The sequence below is a fragment of the Apteryx mantelli genome, chromosome 14, assembly GCF_036417845.1.
Source record: "Apteryx mantelli isolate bAptMan1 chromosome 14, bAptMan1.hap1, whole genome shotgun sequence".
In the NCBI taxonomy this organism is placed as follows: domain Eukaryota; kingdom Metazoa; phylum Chordata; class Aves; order Apterygiformes; family Apterygidae; genus Apteryx; species Apteryx mantelli.
The window spans coordinates 22,072,941-22,085,237 of NC_089991.1; the positions used below are offsets into that span (position 1 = coordinate 22,072,941).

The 12,297-nt window shown below is 47.3% G+C and overlaps 1 protein-coding gene across 1 annotated transcript in view; it reads left to right on the forward strand.

Annotated features, from left to right (window-relative positions):
- DIAPH1 (diaphanous related formin 1) overlaps nucleotides 1-12,297 on the forward strand; it is a 114,446-nt gene that overhangs the window by 40,622 nt on the left and 61,527 nt on the right. The window contains exon 17 of the mRNA XM_067305092.1: nucleotides 1,173-1,287. Coding sequence (XP_067161193.1) covers nucleotides 1,173-1,287 — 115 coding nt within the window. The remainder of the gene's footprint in view (nucleotides 1-1,172; nucleotides 1,288-12,297) is intronic.

Below are 12,297 nucleotides of genomic sequence, written 5' to 3' on the forward strand. Positions count from 1 at the left end.
CAGAGCTGCGATACTTGGAGTGCTATTTGCCATGGTGCATTAGACCCATACGAAAGTTATTCCATCAGTCTGTCAGCAACAAACTTGTCAGTAGTCAATGTGTTCAGCATTTCTACATTGTGAGTGAAGTACTTCTGGTTTTATTGTTGTGCTGTTACTGTGCTAGCCTTCAAGGCAGTTGTAAATACTGTCAGGAGCAAGTTTTTCAAAAAGTGGTAACAGAGTTGTCAGAACTGCTTCTGGTCTGGTTCTGTCTCCAAATTCCAGGTTCCACATTCAAAAGGAGGTGGTTCCTCCAAGCTTTTAACAGTCATCGACTTAAGACGCCAAACAACTGAGATGAGTGTGAGGGAGGGAAGAAACACCCAGTCCACATATCTACTCTAAACTCATGTGTTCATTAACACGATGTTAATTCTTTGTGGAAGGTATTGGGCAGGAGTGATTTGCAATGAAAATGAAGTCTGGATGGAAGGTGTCAAGAAAGTCTGAGGGGATGGTGAAAGAGGATGGCACATGAAAAAGAAGAGTCAGATTATTAATGGTGATTGTTTCCAGCTCTAAATTAGTCTTTAAAAAGAAGGAAAATGTATGCTCAGAGCGTTTGTGAAGATAATGAGAAGACAGTGGTTAGGAAGGTTTTTTTTGTCGTGTGTTTTTTTTTGTTTGTTTTAAACCAAAGAGACACATTTAAGTAGGTAGATAGCTGCTGTGAAGAATTTTAGTTAGAAGTTTAGAAAGGGAAGGTGGTTCATAAAAAGCTTACGGAGAAACATGGTAAAAATGTGGCTGTTGTCAGAGCTATCAGCTGAGAAGAGCTGATTATATAAGTGAGAAGAGGATGCCTGTCTTTGGAAGAAAAGTGAATTCAGACTTAGCTATGATTTGTTTATAGCCAAACCTGTCTCTTGCCCCTTAACTTGAAGAGATAGAGAGAGGCAAAGGTAGATTTGGAGGCATTGGTGTAAAAATGAAATCTCTGAGAGTTTTCATGGAAAAGAAAGGGGTGGAGGGCTGAAGCATGTCACAGACCTTGGGTGCTAATGAAAATAGAATGGAGATGAGAAGGACCATCTGAATGATGCTGAAGCTGTGAGCTGGGACAAACAAAACTGAGGGGAAGGAGTACTGTTTTAAAGGCTTCTGGGATTCACGCTTTGTGTTTCTTGCAGATCATGGCTGAAGAGCTCTCTCAGGATTGTTTCTGGACAAAAGCAAAAGAAGATCGGTTTGAGAATGACGAGCTATTTGCCAAGCTGACACTCACCTTTTCTGCCCAAACGAAGTGTGAGTGCCAAGCTCGGCGTCATTGTAAGAAGGATCAGGGTAGTGCTGAAAGGGTTGCTGGCTGCCTGCAGAGGGAATTTACAGGAGCTAGGTATGCCTATCCTGTTGAGGGAGGGAAAATGGATGTCAGAGTATCTCTGAGTAGTTCAGCACCTTGAGAAAGAATTTTCTGCATGGTGACTTTGTGGATTCAGAACACCACAAGTTTGGAGGAGAGTGGGAAGAAAGCTTACAATCAAATGTCTTCAGATGAACTAACTTCTTTTTCTTTTTCTCCCCCCCCCGCATCCACCGTACATCTCTGCGTTCTTCTCCTTGGATTCATCTCACATCACCTGTAGCCTCCAAGGGTGAGTAGTATCTGTAGTATCTGAGATGGTTTAGGAAAATCTAGTCTCTGAAATGCAATTCAGTGGGAATGGGAGTTGCCACCTCCCAGTGAGAGACACTCAGGCAGTGGTGAGTAGGCCTAGAGAAGGATGTCTCAGCAGGAATGTGCTAGCTTGGTCTCTATGCCTGTACTAGTAATAGGAATGGACTCTAAGGATTGCTTTACCTCTCAAGAGGACAGAGTTTCAGCTGTGTTGTCAGGTTACTGCATCAGCTCCAGCTGCCTTCTTCCTCTCTGTTCCTTTACTTTGAAGTGGTTGAGAACAGGATGTGCAAATCTTGTTCACCAGGCACCCAGCTCCTCTAGTGGTGATGCCTCATGGTAAGTGACTGTGATAGGTTTTCCCCCACCTCATTGTGAAGGTTCTTACGCATAGAAGATGCATTGTTCGCCTGTCCACCTACAAATTCTCAGTTGTTGTCCTCTGAATGTTACCTCTTAGCCAAAAATCCTGGTGACTTGGGTCTGCTTAGGTATGGAAAGGAAGAAACTTATATGTAAAACAGGTTCCCATAACAAGAAGGTGGAGCTTTATTTGTCTGTCAGTCTGTGTGTTCCCCCCTGCCACTAGACCTTCCTGACAGGGCTTGGGATGCAAAGTCCTTGTCGGAACAGTCTCAGTAGTAAGGATGAGAGGTCTGTACGTGTGTCAGGGCAGAGTGGGTCTGAAGTGCTAATCATGTTGCAGATTGCTATTGCAGCCTGGCTGATGCACTTCCTTCCTTGTTCAGTTTTATTTAGGTGTGTTCACCTGACCCTTAATGAGTGAAACTAATACCTGTGGCTTCAAGCCTGCCATCCCTATCTCCTCCCATGGAGGAATTAGTGTATTTATAGACAGTATAGATGGCCTTGCTGCAGCAAGGCCACATCTGACCTTTCAGTGCTTGTGAAGGACCTGACTGGGTTCAGGGTTCCCCTCACTTATGGAGTGCCACTTTGGCCTCCAACCCAGCAGCTGCCCTGAGCATCTTGCATCCTTTGGAAAACTGCTGGGCAGTTGTGATCCCACAAGGGTGAAAGTCTTGCACTGGTTGCAGCACTAGACTGCCCAGTCCCTCTCAGTGTGTGCGAGCTTGTAACAGATGCATATGGTATATACCCCCAAAAAATGAGATTTGGCCACTCTTTCTCTAAGCAATGGAGCCAGAATTCATCCCAGCTTGGAAAAGGACACACAATCCTTGTTATCCTCCTGCATGCTGTTTTTTGGGTGACTGTGAGGGGAGCAGTACTTGTTTCCCCCCTTTCTCTCTATCCATTGGCACAGACTGTGCTCTCATCCCTGGGTTGCCCCGAGTGATATTGGCTCTTTCTGCTCCCTGCCTCTGAAGAGCAGAACATCAACATTAGCCTCTTACTGACTGACAGACTGCTTTCTCATTTCTAGGACACTCAGGGGACATGTGTAGGGGAAAGGATTAGGAGAGTTTGGATTTTAATATAAATTTTCTCAGCTGCGTCCACAGATTACTAATCCACTGACCCAGAGTTCTGCATGTTGCGTTATGTTGATTCCAGTTTTATCAGACATGTGGGTGTGTTTTTAACATTGATTTGACAGAATGATGGACACATTTGTACTTTCCCCTTCTCTGTTCTTGTAAAGAATCAGTTCTTCCCCTTCCACATCCTCATTTATTCCAGTTCTTGCTGAATGAGTCCATTGTGTTATGTGAGGTCATGAGTGATGCTGAGTGAGACAGAAGGTCCATCCAACCCAGTATTTGATCTCCCAGTTCCGCATTTTCTCTTGTCAGGGCTCCATTTGCTCTTTGTAGGGATTTTGAATCTCTTCCTGGAGAGAGGCTGGGCCTGGTCTCTATCTATAGTCAGCTCCCCACCTTCCATCTCCAGGCCCTCCAGAAACAGTGTAGGATGTCTGAATTGCAGCTTGTTGGTGTGTGCTTTCCTCCACCATCTTTGAAGGCTTTGGACTGGAAGTTCTTCATAGTTGACCTGTGATGTGTCTCCTGTGTAAACTGGCAGTAGTAAGCTGCCTTAGTAAGCTGGTCTTACTAAGACCTTGTTAAGGTATGGAAGCCCTTCAGGATGATGAGGTCCCATATAGTCACCAGTGAAGAGAGGGACCTCCCAGCTAAGCTGTTGCCACGCTATGCCCATATCTGTGTGTGGTTGGCAGACGTTCCCTTGATTGTTCTGGCCAATCCTCAAGATTGGACAGTGGCAGGCCTTGGCCTTTTTGGTGCATGACAGTGGCCCACCTTCTGCATCCTCATCTTCTCCTCTGGGAGAAAAGGGTTACCTTGAATACTGCAGTCCCTCTGTATCTTGAACAAGTTCTGCAATAAAATTAGGCAAAACTCTCTGGTCCTTATGTCAGAGCAAAATGAAGGTGCTCACTGTAAATTTTCTGAAGAATTTGCGTGGCTCTTGCAAGCCAGTAACTGACATCCAGGAGAGCTTTGCCCTTGTGGTATGGAGCAGTTAGTGAGACCTACTCTGAGCCCCTGTGATTTGGGGAAGGGAGACAGGCAGCTTGTGAGTGAAGGCAGTTTTGGCTCAGCTGTGTGCAATGTTTGTTGTGGTGACAGAAAGGGCGTGGTGATGAAATCCATGAACAGAACCCAAAAGTAGCAAAAAAGAACAGTCTTAGCCTTTCTCAGTAGTGTGTGCAGTAGCTGAAGATGGTCCAGACTGCACTATTTGCAGACAATTATTTGCAGAGAAAATGGGTGTGAAAGGCAAGGTCCCTGCTGAGTAGTGTTGTGCAAGGATTTCTGCTGTCTCCTTGAAGAACAGGAGGTGGGATGAAGTGACAGCCTTTCTTTTTTTGCCTCTGAATTCCTCCTCTTTAGGCTATGGAGTTTGTCTCCTGAAGCCACAGAGCAGAGATAGATGAGGTTGGTAAATTTAGTCAGCTGTGCATGAGAGAGTGTCTATGCCTTGCTTTCTAGCTTCAGTAAGTTGATGTAAAGGCTGCAGCGTCTCGATATCAGGCGTGAAAGTTCCCTGAAGAGACACTTTGACAGGTGGAATCCGCTCTGGCAAGGCAGCCTTTAATTTTTAACTGGCTTCTAATTAAAAACACTGAGTTGCACTTAGTTGTGTCTGAGATTGGAGCTCTGCTCTGCAAAGACATGAACTGCACTTGGCCATCTTCTTTCCCATTGTTCTTGCCTGTGAAATATTGAACTTCTGTTCCTTCTGGCTGTCACAGTTGGAAGTTCTTCCCTAAAGATTAAGCTTTCCCATCCCATCTTTAATCTGGAGGATAAAGAATGACCTTTCCGCTGTATGAGAGATCAGTGATTCTACCTCCCTCTGATCTTTTTTTATTATTATTTCTATTTTTGCTTTCAATAAGTCAATAAGACGGCCAGTGATAGTTCACCTATTTAAATGTTGATTCTGCTGCATTTTAACATCCTTTCAGAAAAAAATGAACAGCTTGGCAGGAAGAGTGAGGGCAGAAGTGGTGCCCAAAGTTCATCTGCCCCCTGAAGCTCCTCAGCCATTCCCAGGATGTTATGGAGTGTGGTGGTGCACTGTTGATCTCATAGCTGCCTGTGAGCTGCATTTGGAGATTGGATACTGTGATTTGAACTCCACTATCCCTTCTCTTCTCCCCCCTCCACAAATTCTGCTTTGACTACCTGTCCCAAGAAGTGTGTTAAGAGTAGGCTGCTTGACAAAGAAGTCTGTACAGCACCATGTACAGTGAGTTACTGCTCTTCTTACTGGCTGTCTTTCCTTTCCTCCCCTCCTCATTACCAGGTGGATGTTTGGGCTCTTTTCCCCCATCTGAGTGCTCTCTGTAAAGTCTGTCTCCCTGTTAAATATTTATGGAGCTAAGAGCAAATGGAGTGTGTGGCACTCTTTTCTGTATAGCAAGGTAGGCTCTGCTCCTCAGAGACTCCCAGCCTGTGAAAATTTCACAAGCTTGGAGTGTGAGTCTGGTTGTGATGGATGCACGGCTAGGAGCTAAGACCCAAGCAGACTGAGCAATGTCCCAGGTCAACCGCAAGCCTCCTTTTGGGCTTTTGCTATTTCCCTAACTCTACATGTGGGGAAGATCAGCAGAATCTAGGAGGCCACTGTGGTATTTACACGCATTGCCTGGGGAGCGGGAGCGCTCCTGTCGGAGGGTGTCCTCTGCCCTTTACTCCTTCAGGAGCTCCAGGCCCTATCCTTCAGAAGGACCCTGTCTTGAGGACAGGGTTTGTGACTGTGTTACATCCCAATACTTATGGTTAGCCCTGTGACTGTGCAAAAGAGAGGAGGTATAAATAGGAGGATTCAAAAGGTGATTAACACAGACATTTCCCCCCCCCCCCATTACATTCCTCAAAAGGTAGAAGTGGGGGAAAAGGTTTGTGCCTTTTCACTTACCCACCACCTTAAAATGATCTCTCAGTCATGGAAATAGGTTTGCTACGAGTTACAGTAAATAACGTGCTTTTCCTCTCACCCCACAAATAGATGCAAAGTTATGTGAGGGATTTTGGCAGGGAACTTTGAGTGCCTGTCTGGATCAGCATAGCTGAGAGTTATTTGGCCAGGTTACGTTTGGACTGTGCTTCTCAGAGGCCAGAGGTATTTATGTGTCTGTGACCTTTGTCTCTCTATTGCAAAGCACAGCCTTCCCAAAGCTTTCACCATCAAGGCCTTGGGTTATCTATATCCTAATATGCCTCTCCTGAAGTCTAGCTTGTCCACAATTCCTTATACTGAACTCATTTCTCAACCTTTGGAGGCTGAGGCACGTGAGTGAACTGTGTTGTTTGCCATGGGGTCGCATTTCCCCATAGGAGTGTTTGTGTTTGACTCACAGTCACCCACCTCCCATAGCTGGTAACTGAAAACACACGTAAATGCAGTGCAGCTCTCTGAAAACCTGCCGAAAAAGTGATGTGATTGGGGAGTGCCGATGCCTGCTTTTCACGCTGCAGGAGGCACACCTCACGCTCCGGTGCTTGCAGTGTGGAGGAGCATCTTGCAGTGAACAGGGGAAAGGGGAACTCATCCTTCTGCTCAGATTGCAGTGTTCACACAATCTGATCTGGGGTGCCGTGCTCTGGCCATGAGCCCTTCTGGAAAGAACTCACTTCTGGCGGGGAAGGAATCGGTTCACCTGGTCAGAACAAGTGTCAGGTTAAGTTGGACACCTGTAACCACAAACCCTCTCTGTTAAGTGAGACTTTTTGTTCTTGCCAGGCCGTGTGGATGTGATGCTGTGCTTTCTGTAGCTCTCGTGTGAGATTTCAGTAGTAGTGGCATTCCTGCTGACTCTTCTCAAGTATGACAGAACTGCTTTGAAGAGGGCTGGAGATTGCCTTCTCTTTGCAAAGCTGTTTGGCTACTTTGCTAATAATGCTGAGAGCAGTGTGAGATCATGGACACAGCAAACTGCAAAGTGGCCCTGTGTCCTCTGGGGGCTAGCTTTGGTGCATTTGGTTCTGTCAATATTCTTCTTGCATAATGACTCTTCCGATATTTCATTTCTTTAGAAGCATCTTAATTGCAACCTTCTTTGTGCAATGATCACTCCTGTCTCCCTTGGAGTTAGGGATATATTGCATAGTCCAGTTGTGCTTTACCTATGGTGGACAGAGTTCCTGGGACACTTAGTCTGTGTGAGATGCAGGCAATGGCTCAGTGGGGAGACCAATTTAAAGACATTTTCCAGGAGATCTCAGTAAACCCCAAACTCTAGATCTGTATGGAAATGCTCAGTTTTCAGGACCATTTGGGGGAAGTTTGCACTTCTTGCATCTTTCTTTAAGTAAGTATTCCTTACTGCTTCCCTGTGCATGTCCTGGCCCTAGCAGAATCGGAGGATGGAAACTGCATGTCATGGACTTGGAATCACTTTGGCTCCGCAGGGTTAGGGCATGTGGCTGTGAAACGTGTAGCTGCTGCAGAGCTTTGCAAAGAGTAGGTAAAACTCGAGTGCACTCAGGCAGTGTTAGTGCTGTGGCTGGCTGTATCTGCAGGGAAAAGTCTACTTGGACATCACAGTTTCCTCTGTCTCCATATTTGTTTCATTACTTAATGCAGCCCCCACCGCCCAACTGTGCAATGCGCTAACGCTACACTTGTCTCCTCCCCCCAGCTGTAGTTTGTATTATTTCAGCTACTAAAAATCTTTCTGCGCTTTGTCCTGCTCTTCTCTCAGGAGGCCTGTGTGCCTGCTTCTCTCTCTCTTTTGGAAACAAAACTGCTTATGCTTTTACTCTGCCTTGGTTTTCTTTTTCTTCTTGTTTTTCCTTCTGCTACCCCTTGAGGCTCAAGGATTGATTTAGTGCTGCTGGGAAAATCATTACTTCCATCCCGGGCTATGGTCATATTCAGACCAGCTTGTCCAGGTGTGGTCACAGTGAAAGACTCTCTCCCAGATTTCCTCACTTTCATGGCTGCTCTAATTCTGTCCTGAAGAGCTGTCTTTCAGAGATGCAGCTCCCCAGAAATGTCACCCTCCCCTTGGTGCTTTCCCTGGAAAGTCTTTAGGCAGCAGTAAGAGGCTCTTGTCAGAGCTGTTGAAACTTGCCTGTTTTCCGTGCTTCACAAGGAGCATAAACACTAAATTTGAATGAAACTGGGAGCAATCCACACACACACACACACACACACACACACACTCTGAATCCCTGTCCTGGTGACCCCTAGGCATTCCTCACTTCCTGCCCACACATAGGGGAAAACCTTGCCCTCCTTTCTCCATCCAAAAATTTGCCTGTGGTGGAGGGCAGGCGGGTCAGAAACTTTCTGATCCCTGTTCTCACTACCTGTTGTCTGCACTGGAGGCAAAAGTTCCCGAGGCCCTGGGGGAGGATGAGGAGCAATGAGAACACACAGGTGAGAATTACTTTCTTTGCCAGGGTAGGAAGTGGGAAGGGATAGCTGACCATGCCTGACAAATCATAGCACTCTCCTCCATTAGATGAGCTACATCCAGAAAATAATTAGTGAAGAGAGAGATTTGTTGCATGCAGTGTGGACCCCCACCGATGGCAGCAGTCTCATACCCTGCCACAGATTAAAATGCTTCATGCTATAGCCACTGGATGGCATTCAGTCCTGTGCCCAGGAGGTCCTCTTCCATTTCTACCATGTAGCATCAGGTTTTTTTCTTAGCTTGGGTGCTACAGAGGGGCATGTGTGCCAGGTAGGCTTTACTGTTGAGGAAGAGGGTAGTTCAATTGTAATTGTTAATCAGTTGCTAGTTGACTTTTTTTAATTGTTTTTCAGAAAACTCATGTCATTTCATACTCTGCTGTTCACACTCTATGTGCTTCCTTAGGCCTTTGTCTGTTGGACTTATAGGGAGTCTTTATATCTAACTCATGCCAGAGAGATTGTCTGCAGGATTACCCCTCAGGCACCAGAATCGTCTAGACTTGGACTCTGTTGTGACCTGGTTGCCCAGCACAAGAGATTTGACGCTATTCTTTTGCAGCTGAGTATGTTCCGTGTAGTCCAAAAAGATCTCACAGATAACAAAACCTTCATGAGCAGGACTTAAAGTAAGTGTTGTTTCCTGGTAGCTGCAGCTGAAATGACACTAAATCTTAGAGTGAGAACAAAAACAAACTTCAAATTCCAAGACTGTTGTGAGGACAGAACGTCTGCTTTGAGGGATGTTCATTTTTTTCCCTTTATCTGACTCTTTCCAGCATTCTTGCTGCCTTGTGTCATACCTCCCTGTCCCTGAAGCCAAGGCTCCAGAGTCCATCTCTTGCAAGAACGCCTGTAAGAGCAAATCTCAAGTGTGCCTTCTGCGAGCCATGTCAGAGTGTTTGGCAGACCTCTCTTCAGGAAAGAAGCACAGGCTGGGTGGGGAGGGAGCCTCCAGTTTCTGTTCCTGGCTTTGCCTCCTGGTCCCTTCTGGGACCCTGAGCAAACCACGTCAAGTGTCCTGTTCCCAGTGCTGGAGTCTTCTCATCTTTTCTGCAGGAATACTTTCTCCGTCTATTTAGGCACTTTGGGTTTTGTATTGCGCCATTAGTGATGTTAGCTGAGAGCTGCTCGGCACGGTCCCTTGTGCTCGGTAGTTTCTCTGTGGTCTTCAAACTGTCTGGTTTCACTTGGGATTCAGGCTGATGCCCTTATTGCTTAGTCCTGCTTTGTGTATGTGGGAGGGATCATCAGTGTTTTGTGAAGCCTGTGCTGTTCTTGTTTCTTAAAAATGGAGAGCAGGGTCCTTCTTAAGGTATGACCAGTTTGCAGATTTACAGCACTGAGTTGTTATGTTTGTTAGTTTGTTTTTTTTACTTCTAACACTGGTACCTGCGTGTTCATCAGGGAAGTCTGTCCTTCCACAGATGAGCACCATGAGGTCTGTGAGACGGACCACAGCAGAGAGCAGGCTGTGTTTCAGTTGCCAGCAGGTGGTGCTTGTGATCTGGATGCGGCCTGCTTCCTAATGCTTGCTCCCGTGAAGTCATTACTTCCCCAGCACATCTCTCTGTCTCAGTCTCTGAGATCTAGTGGATCTAATCTCTAAAAACCTGTAGGATCAAATCTTGAGCGCTGCAGATGTGCCGCAAGGCCTGAACATATCAGTTCACCTTTGTTCTTCTAGCAGGTCGAGCAGTGACCGAGGAGCTTGGGAGGCTGCCTCTCCTGCGGCCATCAGGTAGCGTGTTGTGCCGCGTGGGGCTTGCCTGGGGGGGTGCGGGGTTGCGTTTAGCACCTCTTGAACAGTTGCAGCACAAGCTAGGGACAGTTCTCCACTTTGCATCGGTGTCTGCATGGCAACACAAAAGACACCGCATGCTGTCCCTGTTTTCTTGGCCTCTTGGCATTGACAGCAGTGGATGCTTAGTTTCCAGGCTACTTTATTATTCTGGAATTCATACAATATTTGGTAGAGAGGAAAACCTGAAACTTCCCAGATAGGAATGGCATCTGCCTGTATTTATGGAAACATGTCTGTGTTTTTTCATCTTTTCTTTACTGGAATTAGCTGTCTCTGCCTGTTAAAATCTGTCAGGTTCCCAGCACAGCTTTAATTAATTGGGCTCACAGTTAGCTGCGGGCTGTGCACTCTCCTCTGATCTGATGAGTCCCACCGCAGCCTGAGCGATTCGGAGGTGAAGGTGGCATGGAAAGTTAATGAATGGGGTTGTGGCCCCCACAGTGGGAGCTGTGCCAGGCCTTGTGCTGGCCCCCTTCTCACCCCGAAATACAGCAACCCAGAGTTAATGAACCTGGCTGTTGCTCTTTCTGGCCCTCAGGCTGTTCAGCAAGAAATACAGTATAAGTTGGGAGAGTGTTTGTACAGCTACATGCATGAAACTTAGGATGGGACAATCCTGATTGCTTTGTGGCTGTACCCTGTCATTTGTTTTTGTAAAACTTTAGACATTTTAATATCTTTGTCAGCAGCTCAGGTCAGAGTGCAGATGTCCTTTTAGACACCAGGTGGCAGCTGGATCTCCTGTTTTTGCGTTGAAGCTTTACGACACTGCTGCAAACGGTGTTAGTGCAGCAATTGAGGGACTGTCAGCAAATTGCCAGTCCTGGCTGTGGGTTTTCTTTATGGGGAGCAGAGTGCTGGCTGTGCTCCCCATGAGAAATCCGGTGGTGCTGCTGCCGTGCAGCACGTGCGGAGCCTGTCAGGGGCGGCTTTGTAGCAGTGCTGCTAGCAGGCTGCAGCGGAGTCGAGTTTGCTGCCTGTTGCAGGCTTGTGCCTTTGCTGGGCGAGCTTCTGCCCCGCTCCAGCAAACAGTGTGCGACCAAGCTGTGGCCATCTGTGCCGTGAGTGCTGTGGTGAGGGTGGCCGTGCTCTGCCTCTGCCCCGGCTTCGGTGCCTGAACAGCCCTGTTGCCCAGAGGTTCCTTCCCTGCTGCTTTTCCATCAGGTCACTGCTGTTGCAGAGCAACTCTTGGTGTGTTCCTAGCAGGTGTGCGGTGTGTGATGCTCCATCAGAGGTGCTGGTGCCCAGGACCCCGTTGGTAGTGCCTGCGAGCTTCCGTCCCTGGTGGTAGCACTGTGGTGTCGGTGTCGGGCAGTGATTTTTGCAGTTTGAACTTTGAGAAGCCAGTGGGTGAAGCGCAGGTGAGGGCGGTGGGTGCCCTAGGGCTTTCTGGCCTCACGTACATCTCCATGCGTGAAAGTTGGGATGGGAAAATCGTGCTTGCTTTGGGGCTGTACCCTGTCATTTGTTTTTGTGATTAGTAGAAGTGGCTCACTTGGACTCCTGCTGTGTCTTTTGCTGTATCGGGCTGGGTCCTTTGCATCTCCGTGTGCCTTAGTTTCCCTCCTCTTAATTCGCCCGAGCCAAGGGTGCAAGGTTGCTGACTGAAGTTAGCATGGGTGAACAGGGAGTGGAGAAAGCTTGGCCCTGTGCAAGGGCCCACAGCTGGGATTAGGGGATGAGAAGAGATGTCTTCTGGCCTGTAGGGAGCATTTCTGCATCAAATTCTGCTGCTGGGGCCCTGTGTTGTTGTAAAACTGGCCCCTGCTGTGCCCTGAGCTTGCATCTTGCCACCGCTAGAAGCTCGTCCCTGCTGTTTCAGAGGAAACGAGGGCAGCCTGGCTCTTTAGGCCAGGCAATGCAAAGGTGTTTTTCAGCACTGCCGCACCTTCCGAGACAGACCTAGAAACCCTGTTGACAATTTGTTTCCAGCCCGGCTCTCAGGACTGCTTTGGCT